The sequence below is a fragment of the Eublepharis macularius genome, chromosome 2, assembly GCF_028583425.1.
Source record: "Eublepharis macularius isolate TG4126 chromosome 2, MPM_Emac_v1.0, whole genome shotgun sequence".
Classification (NCBI taxonomy): domain Eukaryota; kingdom Metazoa; phylum Chordata; class Lepidosauria; order Squamata; family Eublepharidae; genus Eublepharis; species Eublepharis macularius.
Genome location: NC_072791.1, coordinates 197,772,620 through 197,793,694, shown reverse-complemented (window position 1 = coordinate 197,793,694; position 21,075 = coordinate 197,772,620). Strand labels below are relative to the sequence as shown.

General features: G+C 48.3%; 1 protein-coding gene across 1 annotated transcript in view; it reads right to left on the bottom strand.

Moving 5' to 3' along the window:
- LOC129323589 (collagen alpha-1(XXVIII) chain-like) overlaps positions 1–21,075 on the bottom strand; it is a 63,940-nt gene that overhangs the window by 16,304 nt on the left and 26,561 nt on the right. The window contains exons 15-24 of the mRNA XM_054970118.1: positions 20,622–20,690; positions 20,463–20,531; positions 10,634–10,702; positions 8,986–9,057; positions 7,198–7,266; positions 6,086–6,157; positions 5,641–5,709; positions 4,226–4,294; positions 4,043–4,111; positions 2,113–2,181 (exon numbers count right to left, since the gene is read on the bottom strand). Coding sequence (XP_054826093.1) covers positions 2,113–2,181; positions 4,043–4,111; positions 4,226–4,294; positions 5,641–5,709; positions 6,086–6,157; positions 7,198–7,266; positions 8,986–9,057; positions 10,634–10,702; positions 20,463–20,531; positions 20,622–20,690 — 696 coding nt within the window. The remainder of the gene's footprint in view (positions 1–2,112; positions 2,182–4,042; positions 4,112–4,225; positions 4,295–5,640; positions 5,710–6,085; positions 6,158–7,197; positions 7,267–8,985; positions 9,058–10,633; positions 10,703–20,462; positions 20,532–20,621; positions 20,691–21,075) is intronic.

The window sequence follows — 21,075 nt, the reverse complement described above, 5'->3', positions numbered from 1 at the left end:
TGACCCAAAGAAACGTTACTGTGCTGATAACAGGTAGGACGCTATATGCTGTAAATTTAACGGAAGAGATGCCCGTGTGACGACGGCCAGAGTTACACCTTTGTAAGTCTACTGACTTCATTCCTATGCAGTTACACCTCCTTGGCTTCAATGAAGCAGAATGCTGTCCCTCTGCTTAGGACTGCACCATTAGCAGGGCCAGTGTCAGCACAACGTGAGCTGGGGCAGCTGCCAGGGCCAATGATGGAGCCACTGCTGCTGATTCCCTGCTCACTCACACCCTTCCACTCCCTGCTTGTGAGCGTTCCACTTTGTCACCTTTGCTTCTAGCTGCATATGCTGCCTAGTGCGGCTGAGAAGGGCATTCCTGGTGGCCGTGGCAGTGGCACTCCTAGCTGCACCCACCACCCAGCATCAATAGGGAGGGGACATACAGGCAGTGTGGGCAGCTGTGACTGCCGATGGTTGGAGAGCTTGTGAGTGAGCAGAGGAAGGATGTACATGCAGGGGGAGGCATATGGGTGGGTGGGCAAGAAGGTGGGCCTAGTAGTGTGCATGGAGGGGGCCCCTGGGCACTCTCTACCCAGGGCCTCCCTAAACCTGGAACCAGCCATGACTGTTAGTCATTGCTGTCTTCATCAACAAGAAAAAAGAACATACAGGAAATTCACAGCCACAGGGGCATAGGAGCTTGGTGTTGCTGATTGCATCCCCATACCTCATCCTTTTTTGATTACCAGGGTCATTAAGTAATAGATGGCATTGGTGCATGCACAAAGAGCCTTTTCACCTCATAGGATAACTATAATCTACAAAGCTCTGCAAACAATTGCATACAAAAGCCATTCCCAGCAGTGGTGCTTGCTTTTTCATGACCGAATGTGTACCACAGAATGTGTACGTGGCAGTGGTTCAGAAAATCTGTGTGTGAACGTTGCTTTTGGTGCATCCTTCCCTTTCTAGATCAGGTGTTCTTGAGCACAAATATTTTACCACTATGCTCTACTAGCTGCATAACCCACTAGTCCATGGGTCAGGATGAGCGCGGAGGAGGGGGAGGATATGGGTAAGTTGGGAGAGTAGATTCTGGGAGGCTCAATGGCAAGGTGCAGTTTGTCTCTGCATAATGGGCCAAAGGGGCCCAAGAGCCAGCATGGTATCGCAGTCAGAGTGACAGACTACTATCTGGGAGACCCAGGAACGAATCCTCATTCTGCCATGGAAGCTCGCTGGATGACTTCAGGCCAATCACCGTCTCTTAGCCTAACCTGCTTCACAGGGTGGTGGTTGTATTTTTTTTCCCCAATGAGGAAAAATATAGATCCAAAGAAATAATTACAGTCTGTTTCTAAATAATACTGTATATTTAAAAACACATGGAAAAATAAAAATACAAACTTGTTCACTATTAAGTTATGTGAAACTCCTGCATTTTATTGGGGGTGGGGGGTGGAATCCTCCTGAAAAGTACAATAAGTTTAGAAGGGGTTTCCGCTTCAAAAGGTTTAAGAACCACTGCCTAAATTTTGTGTCTTTGTAATTCAGTGTCTCTAACAGATTGTCCCTGTTATTAGCTATTGCCATCCACTAAGGATACTGGATAATTAGTGCAATCCTAAAATTTACTTCAATCTAAACCCATTGAAATAAATGGACTTAGACTAGGGTAACTCGTAGGTAAAGGTAAAGGTAGTCCCCTGTGCAAGCACCGAGTCATTACTGACCCATGGGGGGACATTGCATCACGACGTTTTCTTGGCAGACTTTTTATGGGGTGGTTTGCCATTGCCTTCCCCAGTCCTCTACACTTTACCACCAGGAAACTGGGTACTCATTTTACCGACCTCGGAAGGATGGAAGGCTGAGTCAACCTTGAGCCGGCTATCTGAACCCAGCTTCTGCCAAAGTCAAACTCAGGTCGTGAGCAGAGCTTGAGCTGCAGTACTGCCGCTTACCACTCTGCGCCACAGGGCTCTTGCGAGGGTAACTCGTAGGATTGCCTTATTTCTTGTATTGACTGATATGACACTGTGACATTTTAATATAAAAAGCAGGACCAGAATTCTTTTTAGAAAAGAATATATATTTATAATTTAAATTAGCAGCTTGTACCTTTGGTCCAGGTAATCCAATCCCTTCAGGGCCTTGCTCCCCAGATGGCCCCGGAAGCCCTGGAAGTCCCTGAAATTGGAAGGCAGAACGATTAACTCTTTGTCCGCTTTTTGAGATGACATACATACAATGATCCCTATTATGGGAACACATTTATTTAAACATTTTGACAAATAATTTAGAATATCTTATCAAGCTATTGCAACAAGAGCTCTTAGCTTTGTGATACAATTTTGAGATATTAATTCTTCAGACATAACATGAGACCATGATTTAATTAAACTGAATTTAATTAAACTAAGAGTTAGTTGATAGTCTGAATGCAGGGCACGCTGCTAACTATGGTTGGTTAGAACCTGTCGAACCAGGATCTAAAACTGAGCTATGAAATTAGGCTTATTAATCACAGTTAGTCTTAACTATGGTTGTTGTGGATTTTTTGGGCTGTATAGCCGTGGTCTTGGCGTTGTAGTTCCTGAAGTTTCACCAGCAGCTGTGACTGGCATCTTCAGAGGTGTAGCACCAAAAGACAGAGATCTCTCAGTGCCACTGTGACACTGAGAGATCTCTGTCTTTTGGTGCTACACCTCTGAAGATGCCAGTCACAACTGCTGGCAAAACATCAGGAACTACAACCCCAAGACCACCACGGCTATACAGCCCGGAAAATCCACAACAACCATCGTTCTCCGGCCATGAAAGCCTTCGACAATACATCAAGTCTTAACTATGGTATTGAATTATGTACAAATGTGGAATCTTGGTTTAATCCAGCACTGGTTGCACATGAGGGCATGACATTGTGTCCCCGCACTGGAAGCGACAGCAAGTGGGGTAGAGGCAGGCAAGGACAGCATTCAAATGCTGCTGTCCTTGTGACACTGCTTTCTGACATCACCCCTCCCTGCCATTTTCTCCCTTATTGCAATGGTGCAGAAGCATCAACCCAATGAGAATCTTGCTAGGCCCTCCTGCAGCCTGGCAATTCCCCTAACAGCTCAATGGCAGCTCACAGACCCATTAAAGAGCTGGAAGTGGAGGAAAATTGATCTTAGCTCCTCATATCTGATAAAGGGAGCATCGACTCTCGAAAGCTCATACCTTGGAAATCAAGTTGGTCTTTAAAGTGCTATGGGACCCAGATCTTGCTCTTTGACTGTGGACCGATATGGCTAGCCACCTGAAAATATCAGACAACTGCAAGATCTCTCCAACTTGGTGTATGAGCAAGAGGCGAGGAGAAACTACACAGTATGGATGGCCATTCACCATGAGTAGAGGAGAAGGATGGAGAATAATGTCCAAACAGGACAATTACCTCATTGAAAGTAGCTGAAATACCATGCCAAAAGGGATAATTCTCATTCTCTGATCTTTCTGATCCTACTCTCTCTGACCTCAGAGGATCTATAATCCTTTAGAATATGAAGGATCTGTAGCCTAATGGAATATAATTTCTAGCATCTACAGTGCCACCCCAAGCAGAGTCACACCCTTCTAAAACAGGGGAACTCAAAATGGTGACGATAGGCACCATGGCACCCACTGACACCTTTCCGAGTGCCTGCCCAGTGATTTTAGAAAGTAGATGGGACCAGGTAGAGCTTTAGCCCATCAATGCTTTTGATTGGCCATTGGAGACTTGATTGGCTGTGCAGATTTTTAAAAGCATTGCTTTGGCAGCAGCTGCCACCACAGCACACGGATCTTCACTGTGCGATTCAAGGTAAGCTGTGGCAGATGTTTTGTGGATAGCTACACCTCCTGCTATGTCAGAATTCCAAAGGTGCCTAGAGGCTGAAAAGGGTTGAGGACCCCGGCTCTAAACCCATTGACCTGAGTGGGCTTAAAGGGTGCAGTTCTGTTTAGGGGGGCACTGTAAGGGACGAGTTTATAAACAGTACTTCAGACATAATATTTTTATACTTACTGTTGGGCCTGGATACCCATCTCCCTTTGGCCCGAATGGCCCAGGAGGTCCTGGATGTCCACGGTCGCCCTATTGGCAAAAAGAAACACTTGATTTCTTCTAACGTTGTTGTTAAGATATATATCTAAAATACTTTCAATTGTACTTGTTAACTTTAAATTAGTCTACCAGTTTGATTATTACCTTAGCACCAGGAATCCCTATTCCCTGTTCTCCAATTGGGCCAGGAGGACCAGGTAATCCAATATCACCCTTCAACAAAAATATACATATATTAACAAGATGTTGAAATAATGAGAAATATTATACAGACATACAGTGCACTCCTAAACACGTATACTCAGAAGTAAGTCCCACTCTCTCATAAGTGTGCTTAGGATTGTATCCTTTTTTGTCGTAATGTGTTTTCCGCTTTCTTTGTAAATAGACAATTATTTTATAATGATAAGTCTGGTTCTGTTAAGAATTTATAGCTAAAACTTGCACAATTAAATTCCATGGTTTGATTTTGAAATGCTGAAGAGGGAGACCTATTCAGAAAACTTCATAGGTTGGATCCAATGTCTCACATCCATTAAATATGTGGTGCAGTTAGGTGATTTTAGACTCTGGACTTAATGACCTTATGCCCCATTCCCTTTAGATGGCCATGTCTATTTCAAACAGGGCTTTTTTTCAGTGGGAACGCAGTGGAATGGAGTTCCGGAACCTCTTGAAAATGGTCACATGGCTGGTGGCCCCGCCCCCGATCTCCAGACAGAGGGGAGTTTAGATTGCCTTCCGCGCCGCTGGAGCGGCACGGAGGGCAATCTCAACTCCCCTCTGTCTGGAGATCAGGGGGCGGGGCCACCAGCCATGTGACCATTTTCTCTGAGGGCAACCCACTGAGTTCCACCACCTCTTTTCCCAGAAAAAAAGCCCTGATTTCAAACATGAAGAAGCTACAGCTTGCTTTGCCCTACCCCGCCCCCCATACCCATGAGCTAAGGCCCTAGACATGTCCCAAAGTCTGACCCTGATACCGCTACATTACACTGAATCCAAGGTTTCATTTCTGCTAAGCCTTCCTTTGACAAAAACTTTCTCCTGTGGAGAACAGCCTCCTCTGTCTGAGGGAGTCATCAGATCAGATGTATTTGCCTTCTAAACTACAGCTTTATCTAAAGGTTATTTCAAATGTAGCAAAATTCACACAACCCCCACCACCAGAGTAACCTGCATGTAGATCATGAAATCTGATGATCACACACTTATTTATTTCATTGTATGGACATACTCTGGGAAGCCTTGTTTGCTTGCCTGTTCCTAGCATATGCACATTATATGTACATGCAGCAAAATATATTATGTATTATATACAGTGACCTACACTTAGATCGCACGCTATTTTCTACCTGTACTTGCTTTCTGAGTAGGAGTTTTGCAATATATAGAGCTCTAATGTGGCTCAGGTTCAAAGTCTTCTAATATTACATAATCCCTTCAACTATGTAGCTTGCAAATGCAATTCTACAGTTGTTAGACTCACCACAGTATCCAGTGTCCTACACTGTTATGATAATTGAACATGATAAAAACAGGAGGAATACAGCTGTTACCTTTGGTCCCATGATAGCTCGTCCTGGAAGACCAGGCATTCCAAGACGTCCTGGTGCACCGGGTTCACCCTTCCATAAGGGAAAAAATAATTACATTAATTAAAAATGGATGATAACAACAACAATATTCGATTTATATACCGCCCTTCAGGACAACTCAGAGAGGTTTACACAGTATGTTGTTATTATCCCCACAACAATCACCCTGTGAGGTGGGTGGGGCTGAGAGAGCTCTGAGAGAGCTGTGACTGACCCAAGGTCACCCGGCTGGCTTCAAGTGGAGGAGTGCGGAATCAAACCCGGTTCTTCAGACTAAAGTCCTGTCGCTGTTAACCATTACACCAAACTGGCTCTCTGTCTCTTCATCAGTGGGCCCTACTAACTTCTTAATTTGGCAACATGACACCAGCTATGGTAATATACAACAACAGTAAAATAATAATACTTTCGCCCCTGCAGGTCCAGCAACTCCAGTTGGTCCTGATAATCCACGTATGCCTCTTTGACCTTGATCACCCTAGAAAAGAAAACATATTAACGTTTTTTTCCTTGGTAGCTTCTCAAAAGTTATTTTGACTTTCTGGTGAAAAGTAACCCACAAAATCTTCTCCTTAGCTGTTGACTGAAAAAATGAAAGCAGGAAGCTTGTTTGCAAAGGAAATATACACAGCATATGCTCAGGGGCACACCATCTTACATATGCTGTTATGCGATTATTCCCAAAGAGCACCTACACTTCTGGCTAACTTTCTTGTTCAAAACACTGATCTTGAAAGACATGGGGAGACACGTGTAAGTCTGTTCGCATGTTGTTCACGTGTCATTCGTATCGTGTAGTTCAGCTCTAAGGCTCATTACAACCAAAGAAATATGTTGGTTACAACTAGCTGAAATCCAATTAGCAATGATTGAGTCCTGTAGGAAAAATGGTTATCTGGGATCTGCAGTTTTTGTATAAGGAAAAATAACTATCAATAATGATTTTTTTAAAAAGTAACATTAATTCTGCAGAATTAAAACAGATGGGTTAGATGCTGCCACCTTTTTTACTCACTCTCACCCAATTCACCTCCTTATTACAGCCCCTCTCCAGTATGGCTTTTGTCAATGTAAGTCCCATGATCTCCAGCACAGACTTTTGGGGGGGGGGTATCAAAGAGGACTCCCTTTTCCTTTTTCCATCAATGGAAAAGCTGGTAGAATTACTCTATCATGCCATGATGCTAACTATGACCCTAACTATTTTCCTAGCCACAACTTCTCTTCTTGAAATCACTTGGCTTACCCAGCCAATTTCAGTAATTTTGTGAAATCTATGGCATGGATCCTAAGTCTTGCTTCCATTTGTGTCTTTCTTCATCCCTTGTGAAGGCAGTCCTCCACTGTGTAGTGCTTTCCTCTGGAATGAGGTGCTTTCTGGCACCCCAACAAAAAGAAAATGGCAAGTGGAAGCAAGGCTTGGGATCCAAGCCACTGTTCTAAGACACACAAGTGACAGATGTAACAACACTATAGAAGCACAATAAATCCATAACCAATTAAAAAATGACTTCTTGCCTTTTCACCCTGTATTCCAATCCCAGGAGCACCTTCTGGACCACGGAGGCCAGGTAATCCTGGTTCTCCCTGCAGTAGACAGTGATCACATATAGTTGTTTATACTATATAATATACATGGTTTATATTGTATCAATCAGCAAGTGTAGCTGTTCTTGCTGGGTTGAATCTCCACCATGAGTTCAGTAGGTGACCTAAACTTAGCAAGCTACTGTTCCTCTTAGCCTCAGCTGCTATTTATAGTATAGGTATAATAATGCTGGCTTACTTTACACAATTGGCGTACAGATTACAACAAGATAATACAGATGAAGCATTATAGAGATGCTAAGTAATAAACTGCTCCTGCATAATTATAGATATGCATTATTTATACATAATTGCATGCATCTAATAAAGTGGTTGTGATCCACAAAAGCTTATGCTAGTCTTAAAAGGTGTCACAAGACTCCTGTTTATTTTTGCTGCAACAGACTTCTAGGGCTACCGCTCCAGAATCATCATATTGTACAACTTACTTATTTAGTTGAGTTGCATTTTCCCTATCCTGCGATGAAGGGAGAATGTGTTTTTTAAAAGAAACAACAACAATAACAACATTTGATTTATATACCACCCTTCAGGACAACTTAATGCCCACTCAGAGCGGTTTACAAAGTGTGTTATTATTATTCTCATGACAATCACCCTGTGAGGTGGGTGGAGATGAGAGGGCTCCAAGAAGCTGTGACTGACCCAAGTTCACCCAGCTGGCTTCAAGTGGAGGAGTGGGTAATCAAAACTGGTTCTCTAGTCCTGCCACTTTTAACCACTACACCAAAATAATGCCGCTAACTGGATGCCGCTAACTGGATAGTGACATCCCTGAAATAATCTAAACAAGACAGAGTCAGCACAGAGCTTATTTACACCTTTCCATTCAAATTTATTTATTTATTTATTTATTTATTTATTTATTTATTTATTTATTTATTTATTTATTTATGTCATGTATAGTCTGCCATTCTCACTGAAACTCAAGGAAGATTACATAGCATGAGATTAGTACAATCAGTATCGAGGACATTTCCATACAGTATCAAGGACATTTCCACAACAATTTCATAGGATTTTACAAAGACGCAAGGATCCAAAACAGAGTTGAAGAACTGCTGAAATAGAACATAATCAATTCTAGGACTGACATTAGATAACATGAAGCACAGGTAGTATAGGAGTATCTATTTGAGCAGCAGATAATATGCAAGGTAACATAGTGGTGAAGTCTATGGTCCCTAACTCATTACATTGGTGGTTAGTTTCATTAGTAGCTTTTTTCAAAAAAAGGCAGAGCCTTTCCATATCCTAATTTGGAACAATCAGTCACATGAACACATGAAGCTGAATCAGACCGTTGATCTATCAAGGTCAATACTGGCTGGCTACTCTGGTCGGCAGCAGCTCTCCAGGGTTTTAGGCAGAGGTCAATTCATATCACACACTATCCGGGTTTTTTTAAATTGGAGATGCCAGGCATTGAACCTGGGACCTCCTACATGCAAAGCAGCGGCTCTACTACTAAGCCTCAGTCCCAGCCCATTCAAATCACTATTCTTGATAATACAATATATGCTTGGTTTTGTTTGTGGAATAGCCTATCTATCACAGTTTACTAATTCATGACCATAAAAGAAAGTAGCTGAGATATTTATAAGGCCTTTTACTTCCTGGAAAAGTCTGCTGGTTAGCCCTTTGTAGAAATTGTTGCAACTTTTCAAGGTAGATACCAGTAAAGAGAAATTAGCAAACCTTTTGTCCTGGTGCTCCATCTTCTCCGGGAAGGCCAGGTAGGCCTGCCAGCCCCGAAGAACCTGGTTCCCCCTAAAGTAAATAAGGAATGAAGAAGCTGGACAAGTATTTAGACCAGGGGTCACCAATTGTTTTGAGCCTGTGGGCGTATTTGAATTGACAAGGTGATGGGCTTAATTGCAAAATGGCTGCCACAAATTTGTAGAGCCAGTCACAAAATGGCTGCCACAGGAGGTGGAGCCACACACACAGAGGTAGCCCAAGTGCAGAGAAAAAGGCAGGCAATTTAAAAATACACTAAGAAAGAGGGGCAAGAGAGAATAAAAACATGGTGGCATCTGTCACTGAACCCACCTTATTTTAATCTGCACAGCCAATCAGACCACCAGTGGTCAATCAGAAGTTCTGCTAGGCAAGAACCATGTGACCACACCAACTTTCTGAAAACAGTGGGTGGATTCCAGGAAATTTATCTGTGCATGCCATGTCACCCCTGGTTTAGATATTAGGACCCATCAAGCAATTCTGATGAGCATGTTTGATACTTTTCCTTTTCCTTTCCCTGTAACTTAGCCTACAACCCATATGTCAATGTATTTTATAGCTCCATAGGTAAATATGGCTAGATCATATGTACACTATCTTGCCTGATAGCAAAATCTTTAGTTTTTATTAATCAGAAATGTTCTGTAAACATTCGATCCAGGGATAGATATATTAGTTGCAACATGAATTGAAATGGTGGCAGCTAAAAAGGATATGGGCAATTGAATTGACTTGGTCCTTACAAAGCGTACAATAACATTTCTCAGGGGAAATTCTACTAAAACAGCCCTTCATCTCAGAAGAAGGTAACACATTGTATCTAAGAGCTCAACTACAAGAGACGAATTACACAAGGACACTCACGTGAAGGGAGTCCCAATGTTACCCGGGAAGCTGAGTTTTAAAAGGCAGATCGGAAGGCTTTGTCAATTTCCCCTCTCTACAAATCCAGCAAAGATTGCTCCTCTGAGGGTTTCTTAATTTCTTCTTCAGCTCCGGGAGGCTCTATCAGTTTCACCTCCCCTTCTGGGAGCCGAAGAGGAAACGAACAAACCCTCTGAGGAGCGATCTTTGCTGCTCTGTAGAGAGCGGAAATTGACAGAGCCTTCCGATCTGTCTTTTAAAACTTGGCTTCCCAGCTAACATTGGGACTCCTTTCACATGAACATCCTTGTGTAATTAATCTCTAATAGTTTAGCTCTAAGTAACATGAAAGAGCATCGATATTTGGAACTGTTAAGTAAAAGAAATATTTAGCCAATTTGAACATTTTTTGATTAGATAAATGAAAATAAATAGGGGAGCATTTCCAGTCAGCTTTGAATTTTAACATGGCCCAATCTTTTAAAAATAATTGGTTTCCTACATGTAGCAAAGATTTTTTTCAGTGAATCCCTATGATTTAAGCTTAATATGGAAACTTTGAATCAGTCTATTGCTAAGGGTGCCTGTTTCTGGAGTGGGGCTATTTTCTATCGCCGAATGGGAGAACAAGTTGGATTCTTAAACTGTATCCTCCTTTAATTTAGAAAGGCCGGTTACAATGTGATTTTAAAATATGCAGAGTGGGAAGACTTAGAAAAGCGTTAGAATTGAATCTTACCTTTGCACCAGGTTCTCCAAGACCCCTTTCTCCAGGAGCTCCAGTTTCTCCTGGCAAACCTTGATCACCCTTAAATGAAAAACCTTGTCCTTGAAAAGCTTTAACTTCATAAAGATCTATATAAACATTTTGCTTAACATTTTTTCCCTTCCCATAGAGAAGATAGCAACAATCTCAATTTAAGCCATCAAATGTATGGTAGAATTCAGATTCTTAAATGACCACACTAGTGTCTGATGAAGGGAGCAATAAAAGTTTACACTCTGAAAATCTTGTTGGTCTCTAACATGTCATTGGACTCAATTCCTGCTGTTCTACTGCAGACCAACATGGTTACCCACCTACACTATTAATAGTGAAATCCTGGAGGTAAGCTCCACTGAATAGACCTTAGTAGAATTCTGGATAGACGTATTATTTCTCTCTTCATCTGGTTAGATCTTGAGAAATATCACAGCTAGAAACTGATCAATGCATCCCCAACATCCCATCTTTTATTTAACCAGTGTATAGGAGATCATGATGGGGGCATAGGGTTGCCAACCTCCAGGCGGTGACTGGAGATCTCCTGGAATTACAACTAATCTCCAGGCCACAGATATGAATTCCCCTGGAGAAAATGGTTGATTTGGAGGGTGAACTGTATGGTATACCTCACTGAGGTCCCTCCTATCCCCAAATCTGAACCTTTCCAGGTTCCACCCCTCAAATCTCCAGGAATTTCTCAAGCTGAAGTCTTTTATATCAAGCTGGTCTCTGATTCACCTTTTCAAATCCAGCTCTGGGAAAGCAGAAAGGATGGGGCAATAAACACCGTTTGCTCTAACTGACATCCTGGGATGGCTCAAGGGATGTTGTTTTATGGGATGTTGTTCTTGCATGAGAGATAAGACTGATGTGACAAGGGGCCAGCTCACCATGGTTTTACGGAAGAGAACTCCTTTCCACCACCACTCTCGAGCAACGAGGATACAAAAAGGCTTTGCAGCCTTTTGCGTGTGTGATTCAGGGAAAGGAGAACAAAGAGTCCTAAAGGCAGGTTTGTCTTCACCTTCCCAAGGACTGGACACCCATCCCAGCAGGAGATATCTCAGGTACCATTTTATAACTCTAAGGGACAGTTAGAGATTAGACCTCTGGATTTTTTGTGAACCAGAGCTCAGTTCATCAGATGTGAGAAGTGCATCCTGGATTAGAAGATGTGTGTGCAAATATAAAATTACAAAATTTTGCACATGACTATAGAGAGAAATACTGAGAGGCACAGGATGTGCAAACTGAGTAGATGAGAAGAGCATTTTTAACAGGAACAGCTTGGACAGAAAGAGGTGAGGAATATTGTTCCTATTTCTTTGTCACAGTTACGAAGGCTTATATAGATGCAAAAGGGGCCTGCGCCTAACAATGCTTTGAATATTAAATGAGCAGCTTTTCTTTCTGCCAAAAGAGTTGCAGCAATGCCTGATGAAGCAACAGCAAGAGCGGTCATCTTTTTTGGTGAACTGTAGGTAAAATTAGATTTATAACAAATGTCACGCCCTGCCTCGCTCCCCAATGGGGACCCAAAGCAGCTTCCGTTGTTCTCCTGTCCTACATTTTATCCACACAACAATCCTGTCAAGAAGGCCTTGCTGAGAGGGTGTGACAGGCCTAAGGTCACCCAGCTACCTTCCATGGCAGGTTGGGGATTTGAGTACTAGGAGACCCACATGACAGATTGCTTAAAAGATCTCTTATTACATGTTGCCTATTGTGGAGATAATCTGGTCTGGGATATTTCAGTTCCCTGCATTTTGGGCACATCAGTCTGAAGTTGGGTGGCCAATGTTCAAACACCAAGCATGATTTGCTGATGAGTTATGCCTGACACAAACAGCGAATTTTAGTTTCCATTGCAAATAGCCCCAGGGAGTCGTTGATTTGGAGACAACCTAGGACAGAATAGTCCAATTTCCTTCATTTTGGACACTGGAACTCCCACAATCATCCTGAAGTTTGGTGGCCAATTTTGAGACTCCTGGCTTTATTTTCTGTTGGGTTCTGTCTGCCACAAATGGACATATGGACAGACATACAGATCCTTTTATTATCATAGATTTATGGTAACAGCAAGCCAAGTGATTTATTTGGTTTGGATCAGGGTAATGTGGGGGGCCCAGGTGAACTTTGTCTGGGGTCCCATGGTGGTTCTTGGCAGTCCTGGAAGGAATACTGCCATCCCAGCCAGGGGCTTTAGCCCCTTAGGCTGGTGGCAGCCATTTGCCTCCCTGGCTGGAGGGAGGCAGAGAACTGACCAGCCCTGCTTATGGGGCTTTACTGAGGGGGGCGGAGCTTATAGGCAGTAGGCTGCCGCTCCGCCCTCCTACAGATCAGTCTCGCCTCGTGCTCGGCTGGAGAGGACGTTGCTTTCTCCGCTGGCACGAGGCCTCATAGGGTGCTGTTTCTGCCTGTGGGCAGACAGGCTTGGTTTGTCGGGGGGCCCTTGGTGGTTGCGGGGCCCAGTTCCTTTGCCCACCGAGCAGTCTTTCTGCCGCTCCTGGGTGGGCGAGCCTCGGTGGCGGTTTCTGCGGCTGCCTGTGTGCGCCCCCCCCCGTTTCTTCTTCATCTCGGGGGGGAGGCACCCGTACGCCCGTTGCGCGCCGCTGCCCGCGGCGAGGCGGCTGCGCCGTCGATCGCCCGTTTTCGGGCCGTTTCTCCCGCACGCCCGTTTACGGGCCGTTTCTCCCGCCCGCGGGTGAGGCGGCCGCGCCGGCGCTCGCCCGTTTACGGGCCATTCCTCCCGCCTGCGGGTGAGGCGGCCGCGCCGGCGCTTGCCCGTTTACGGGCCATTCCTCCCGCCCGCGGGTGAGGCGGCCGCGCCGGCGGTCGCCCGTTTACGGGCCGTTCCTCCCGCCCGCCCACCCGCCCGCGGGTGAGGCGGCCGTGCCGGCGCTCGCCCGTTTGCGGGCCGTTTCTCCCGCCCGTGGGTGAGGCGGCCGCGCCGGCGCTCGCCCGTTTACGGGCCGTTTCTCCCGCCCGTGGGTGAGGCGGCCGCGCCGGCGCACACTCATTGGCGCTCCGCGCCTCCCGCCCGCGGCGAGGCGGCCACGCCGCCGCTCGCCCGTTTGCGCGCCATTTTTTCCCACCCACTGGGGGGGCGGCCGCTCCAGCGCTCGCCCGTTTTGCGTCCAGTTTTTCCCGCCCGCGGGTGGTTGGGTGCTGCACCGGCTCGCACAGTGCTCAGCCGGGAACAGAGCGCTTTTGGCCACTTATTCAGTGGCCTGTTGGTTCTTAGGCGGGTGTTGAATTGGCGGCAGCCATTTAGGGAGGACAGGGGCATTGACGGCAGCCATTTTGAGGGCCTCAGGAGGGCAGCCATTTTGTGGGGTAGTTTTAAATTTTGTTCTGGACCCCTCGGCCTGCACCTGCTCACTGGGTGCCTGCCTTGACCGCATCTTGGGTGGTGACTTGCCTGGCCTTGATAGGGCAGTGGCTGCCAATTTTGCTGGCCTGAATCATATATATTAAAGAGGTACACCTTGGTGCTCAATTAGTTGCTAGGCACCTGGCAGTACCTTTCTTGCGGGTGCTAATAGGTCTCTGCCGAGGGCTGGGATGGGGCCTAAGAAAGGGGTCGGTAGTTCCAAGGGCAAGCAGCCCGCCCCACGCCCCCCGAAGCGTGCTGCAGTTACCTTGTCGTCCGACGAGGAGGAGGAAGGGTCTTTAGGTCGAGCCATCATGGCTCGACTTACGGCTCTGGAGCAAGCTAGGGCTCCTCACACAGGAGGGGGGGGGCAGTAAACGGCCGGCCCGGTCGGCACGGTCTGTATCCATGACTGACATTCTTTCTCGTTTGTCCGCTCTTGAGGGAACGTCTGAAGGGCCGGCAATCCCCTTGGCGGCAGTGGATACACACGCTATAGAGGAGGATGTTGTCGGGACAGCAGCTGGGGAAATTGTGGCAAACTGTCCTGCAGAAGCGGGCCAGCTAGCGTTGGTGGTCCAGCCTCCTGAAGCGGAGGGTAAGTACGATTGTCCCCAACAGGTCACGGCTTGGCCCTGGCCGTCGGGGTCTCAGACATCACAACATAATGTCTCTATGCAGGGACCTCCCACGGGTGGGGCGGGCGGGGGCCTTCGGCCCTCTGATTGCGCCCACTGGGGCCCCCTGTCCTTCCCTCACCAAACGCCCTGGGCCACGGGCTGGCTTTCCAGCCCTTCAAATGCTCCGGGTGATACAGGTGGGGCCAGGGCATGGGGTTGTTGTTCAGGAGGGCCTTGGAGCAATTATGGGACAGTGCCCTACCGGGCTCTCCCTGTGGGTGACACGGCCATGCCGCTAGGCGATCACCTTACCCCAGCCACGCGAGAGAAGATTTTGCGTGGGGAGTATGTGGACGTCTTTACCCTTCTCTTCAGGGATCTGGAGAAAAGGGACAAGGAGGACCTGGAGGATAGAGATAAAGAACGCATTAAGCGCCGCAGGATTGATAGAACCTGGGCCAATTGGCTCCCAGGTTTCTTTATATATGCAGGTGTGATAGCAAGGGTTCAGCCTTGGAGGGCCGCCCCGCTCATTCAGTATATGGACATCATATACAGGGCGCATACGGACTTCGGCGGTGCAGCTTGGCTGCAATACGATGAGGAATTTAGAATGCGGGCGGCCCTTAACCCTTCGTTACCATGGGACCAGGTGCACCACCATCTGTGGATCCAGCTCATGACACCTACTAAATTCGGTCCGGGTGAGAGGTCAGATAGTGGCCATATCGTCCAGAGATCCGGTTTTGGACCAGCTGGCGCTACTGCTCCTAGTTCAGGCTCCCGCGCGTTCGCGGGGCAGTCGGTTCAGCCACGGCTGCTCTGTTTTGAGTTCACCTCGCGGGGGTCCTGCAGCAGGAAGAACTGCCGGTACGGCCATGAATGCCCCATCTGCCGGGGTCCTCACGCCATTAATGCTTGCAAAAGGCAGAAACCCTTCAGTAAAAAGGGGGGTGGATTTGGGGGGCAACAGGGCCCTGGAAAAGGGCCCCAGCCCAATAAGGGTGAGGGTACTTGAAGCCATGTTGGTGGATTACCCTAGAAGGGCAGATGCCCAGTTTTTGTTAGAGGGGTTTTTAGTTGGCTTCCGTATTCCCTTTCAGGGCCCCCGCTCTCCCTTCATGTCTGCCAACTTACGTTCTGTGGCAGGCATGGAGGATGTAGTTAGAGACAAAATTGCGCGGGAATGTAGGGAGGGACGGGTTTTAGGCCCTTTTCCCACCCCTCCTGTACCCAACTTGAGGGTTTCCCCACTAGGTGTGGTGCCTAAAAAGGCTCCAGGTGAATTTCGTTTAATTCATCACCTGTCTTACCCCAGGGGTGGATCTGTGAACGACGCGATACCTGAGCACTTGTGCTCGGTGCGTTACACATCGTTTGACCAGGCCGTTAAGGTGGTCAGGCGTTGTGGCCGGGGAGCTGAGATGGCGAAATGCGACATCAAGTCTGCATTCCGGCTTCTCCCCGTGCATCCTGAGGACTTTGAGCTCCTCGGCTTTGCCTTTGAAGGTCAATACTATATGGACAGGGCCCTCCCCATGGGGTGCTCTATCTCTTGCGCAGTGTTTGAGCGATTTAGCACCTTCCTGGAGTGGGCATTGCGTCATAGGCAGTGCTGCCGTGACTCCGCCCACTATTTGGATGACTTTATCCTGGTTGGGCCCCCGGGGACGGGTCAGTGTGCGCGCCTTTTGGCTGACTTCGTCAGCCTAACTGAGGAGCTAGGCGTTCCGCTGGCGCATGAGAAAACAGAGGGCCCATCTACTGTCCTGACCTTCTTAGGCATTGAGTTAGATACGGTGCAACAGTCTTCCAGGCTTCCAGTGGAGAAGCTGTTGGATTTGAAGGAGCGATTGCGCACCATGCTGGGGAAGCGTAAAGTTTCCTTGTTAGAGCTCCAGCAAGTAGTGGGCCACCTTAACTTTGCCTGTAAGGCGGTGGCCCCCGGTAGAGCCTTTTTGCGGCGCCTTTGTGACGCCATGGGGACCCTCCGGCTCCCTCATCACAAGATACGCCTGTCTGAGGGCATGCAGGAGGACCTAGGTGTCTGGGTGCAGTTTTTGCAGGGTTTCAATGGGGTGTCCTTTTGGAGGCAGGAGCTCCTCCTTGAAGGGGAACTGCAAGTGTCTTCAGATGCTTCAGGGTCCATAGGGCTGGGGATTTATTTTAGGCGGCACTGGTGTGCCGCCACCTGGCCCGAGGAGTGGGTTGCAGACGGACGGTGTAGGGATTTAACTTATTTGGAGTTCTTCCCAATCTTAGTGGCAGTTTATCTTTGGGGAGAGGAGTTTGCCAACCACTCCGTGCACTTTTGGTGCGATAATATGGCTGTGGTTCAAGTAGTGAACTCCCTTTCATCCAAATCGCCCCGGGTCATGACCTTGGTCCGCACCTTTACTTTGAGGTGCTTGCACCTTAACATATTGTTTTCAGCCAGGCATATACCTGGTGTCAACAATGAGGTGGCAGACGCCTTGTCTCGTCTGCAGATGGACCGGTTTCGACAGCTTGCCCCCGAGGCCGATTTGGTGCCAGCTCTGGTGCCGCTGGAGCTGTGGACGATTGGCAAGTGGAAGCCTCCAGGGCCATCCAGTTAGCCATTGCCCCTAGCACCGGGAGGGCGTACGACAGGGCGGTAAGGAACTTCGATGCCTTTAGGCAGGTTGCAGGCCTCCGCCGGGTCTGGCCCCTTCCAGCTGAACATTTGGCTCAATTTTGCGTACTTCAAAGAGGTAAGGGGCACAGTGTGAAATATATTCGCAGCCAGGTGGCGGCCCTAGCTTTTGCTGCGAAGGCTAGAGGGTTTTTGGATACCACTGGCGACTTCCGCATTCGGAAGATGCTAGAAGGGTGGGCGAGGGAGTCTGCCACGCCCAGGGATGACAGACAACCCATCTCGCCTGACATCCTTCTAGGATTACAGGCGGTATGGCCGAAGGTCTGCAGCTCTCCTTTTGAGGAGCGGCTGTTTCACGCTGCCTCCTTACTTGCGTTCTTTGGCGCTCTTCGGGTAAGTGAGCTGGTCCAGCAGTCCACGAGGGACGACTCTGGCCGTGCCCTTATGGCTGCGGATGTTAAAATTATGAATGACCAGCTGATCCTTCGGATCAGACGGTCCAAGACGGACCAGCAACAAAAAGGGGTGGACCTGGCCCTTGGCCGGTGTTCCATTGCTGAATTGTGTCCCATAGCAGCCTTACAGTGCTATTTAGAGGTTCGGGGTGATCACTCCGGGGTTCTTTTCCGCCACAGTGATGGCTCCCCGTTGACTAGGTACCAATTTTGGGCAGTCACGGGTAGGGCTCTTCGCGAGTTGGGTCTGGAAGGGGTCAAATTTGGGACCCATTCTTTCCGCATTGGGGCGGCATCCACTGCCGCTGCCATGGGTTTTTCTGGGCCTGACATCCAGAAGGTAGGCCGTTGGCGTTCAGGAGCTTATGCGTCATACGTCAGGCCGCTTGGACGCGGTAAATCATGCTGACTTGTGTTTTTTACAGGTGCTGTGGGTCGTCAGGAGAGGATACGGATCCTCATCTGTGGCCACAGCATGATCTTCTGGGCGGCGCACCAAGCGAGAAGATCCTGGATCGGGTCCCAGCTTGGACTCAGCCGGTGGGCTACCATCGAGTGGCAGGGCAGAAGAGGCCTACGTTGGGCGGGGCTGCTGCCACTCTTGTTTGAGGGGAGGTCCGCCCCTCCTCCTCATATTCTGGTAGTTCATCTTGGTGGGAACGATCTGGGGCTAATGAAAGGGGTAGCCCTTTCTTGGCAGGCTCGGGACGACTTCTTGGAAATCAGGAAGCGATGGCCCGGTGTCCTGATTTTTTGGTCTGCTATGCTTCCGCGCCGTGTGTGGCGGGAGGCATTGGACCACAGAGCAATTGAAAGGGCTAGGCGGATGGCCAACAGAGCCCTGTTTAAGATACTGACGGGTGGGTTGGGGATTTATTTGCCCCATCCGCAGATTCGGGCCGAGTCTGTTTCCTTCTACAGAGGGGATGGCGTGCACCTCTCTTACAGGGGCAACAGCATTTTCTTGGACGACCTACGGCAGGGGCTCAGGTTGGCTTTATGCCATTTGTGGGGCGCTGAGGCCTAAGCAGAGGCTTGGCCTCTGCGGTGGCAGGATTTAGCTAGGGATATATTTGTGGCGGGCCGGTGAGCACCCTTGGCACCTCCCCATTGGTGGGGAACTGGGGTCTTTCAGGAGCAGCAGGCTGCCGTACGGCCCAGCTGCGAGGTCAGACGCCCTGGGTGGGGAACCCCTGGATAAGCCGGTCTCACTCCGCTGCCGTTCGGCCGGTTGGGGGAGCTTTTCAGGGGTGAACCACTCCGCCTGGCCAAGCCGGGTCGCAGCCATTTGACGGATGGATCGCACCCGGGGCAGCGGGTGCTCGCCCAGACAGGTCAGGGCGGGGTCCCAGTGAATGACCCCAGGGCCTGACCTGTACCGCTAGTTAGGCCCCTTGCCGTAATTGTTGTTTGCTGTTTCATTTAATAAAGCGGCCCATTTTACCCAAACCTTTGTGTCTGACTCTCATTCCAACTAGGGGGGTAATACTGCCATCCCAGCCAGGGGCTTTAGCCCCTTAGGCTGGTGGCAGCCATTTGCCTCCCTGGCTGGAGGGAGGCAGAGAACTGACCAGCCCTGCTTATGGGGCTTTACTGAGGGGGGCGGAGCTTATAGGCAGTAGGCTGCCGCTCCGCCCTCCTACAGATCAGTCTCGCCTCGTGCTCGGCCCACCCTCCTCACCCTACTTCAGTGCGGGACTAGCCGGTCGCTAGTTTATAGGACCAGGTAGGAATTTTTTGTCTCCCTGCCCTGATTGGCCTTGGGTCGTGAGTTTTTTCGCCTACCTCGCACTGGGTAAGGGGTGTAGTTTGGTAATGTAGGGGTGGACCTTATTTGCTGCCATGGGTGCAGGATTTAGCTAGGGATATATTTGTGGCGGGCCGGTGAGCACCCTTGGCACCTCCCCATTGGTGGGGAACTGGGGTCTTTCAGGAGCAGCAGGCTGCCGTACGGCCCAGCTGCGAGGTCAGACGCCCTGGGTGGGGAACCCCTGGATAAGCCGGTCTCACTCCGCTGCCGTTCGGCCCGGTTGGGGGAGCTTTTCAGGGGTGAACCACTCCGCCTGGCCAAGCCGGGTCGCAGCCATTTGACGGATGGATCGCACCCGGGGCAGCGGGTGCTCGCCCAGACAGGTCAGGGCGGGGTCCCAGTGAATGACCCCAGGGCCTGACCTGTACCGCTAGTTAGGCCCCTTGCCGTAATTGTTGTTTGCTGTTTCATTTAATAAAGCGGCCCATTTTACCCAAACCTTTGTGTCTGACTCTCATTCCAACTAGGGGGGCAAATTCAACTTCTACACTATTACCCCAAACAGGAACAGCCTGGATAAGGAAATATTTGACCCATTTCTTTTACAGTGGGCCAAAATAGTTCCCCCAAGACTGCTTCTGTTCAGGATAACAATGCAGGAGGGAGAACTAGTAAGGTCTTGCACTTCATTATGGTCCAATATAGGATGGGAACAGCATGTGAGGGAATGGTTGAGAACATGCAAATCATAAATGACTGTGACAGAGTTCACATGTTGGGGTAGGGTTACCAGCTCCGGGTTGGGAAATTCCTGGAGATTTGGGGGGGGGGAGCCTGGGGAGGGGGGGAGCTTGGGGAGGGGAGGGATCTCAGCAAGATCTAACAGCACAGAGTCCACCCTCCAATGAGAAGCAGCCAGCTTTTTGAAGTCACATATAGTATTAAAATCAAGCAGATGTTTCTTTTACACCTGAATTTTCTTACCTTTGGTCCAGGTAACCCCTGTCCTGGTGGCCCTCTTGGCCCTGGTGGTCCTTTTGGACCTTCCACTCCCTAGAAACAACGTGAGAATATTAATCCTATAGAAATATTTCCCTCAGCCTGGCATGGGTTTTAAAAAGTGCCTCACACCCCAAAACATACCTTTTCTCCTTGAATTCCAACACCAGGCAATCCAATGGGCCCTGGCAAACCAGGAGGGCCAAGTTCACCCTAATAAATTAAGTCTCATTACTCCTTGCTGTATTCAAATACATGATAATCCTTATAAATGGTTAAATCTTCTTTAGGTACAATTTGACACAGACCCTCTGAAGCTCATTGTACAGCCTCAGTACAGATGAGCTGGTAAGTTTATTCTGTATTTTCTTAAGAACACATTAGGTAGCTTTACGTTGTTGAATCAACAGCAGTAAGCAACATGTACAGTCTCTGCTTTTTTCACTTCAGAACCTAACTTTCCCACAGACTCAGACACTTTCAATTTCACCTCACGTTTTACGCTGAGGAGATGTTAAAATGGGCTTGGAATAGTTTATTGGGCACCCATCTATCTGCAAACTACAGTGTTGTTCAATGGCTATTGAAAAAGCAAATT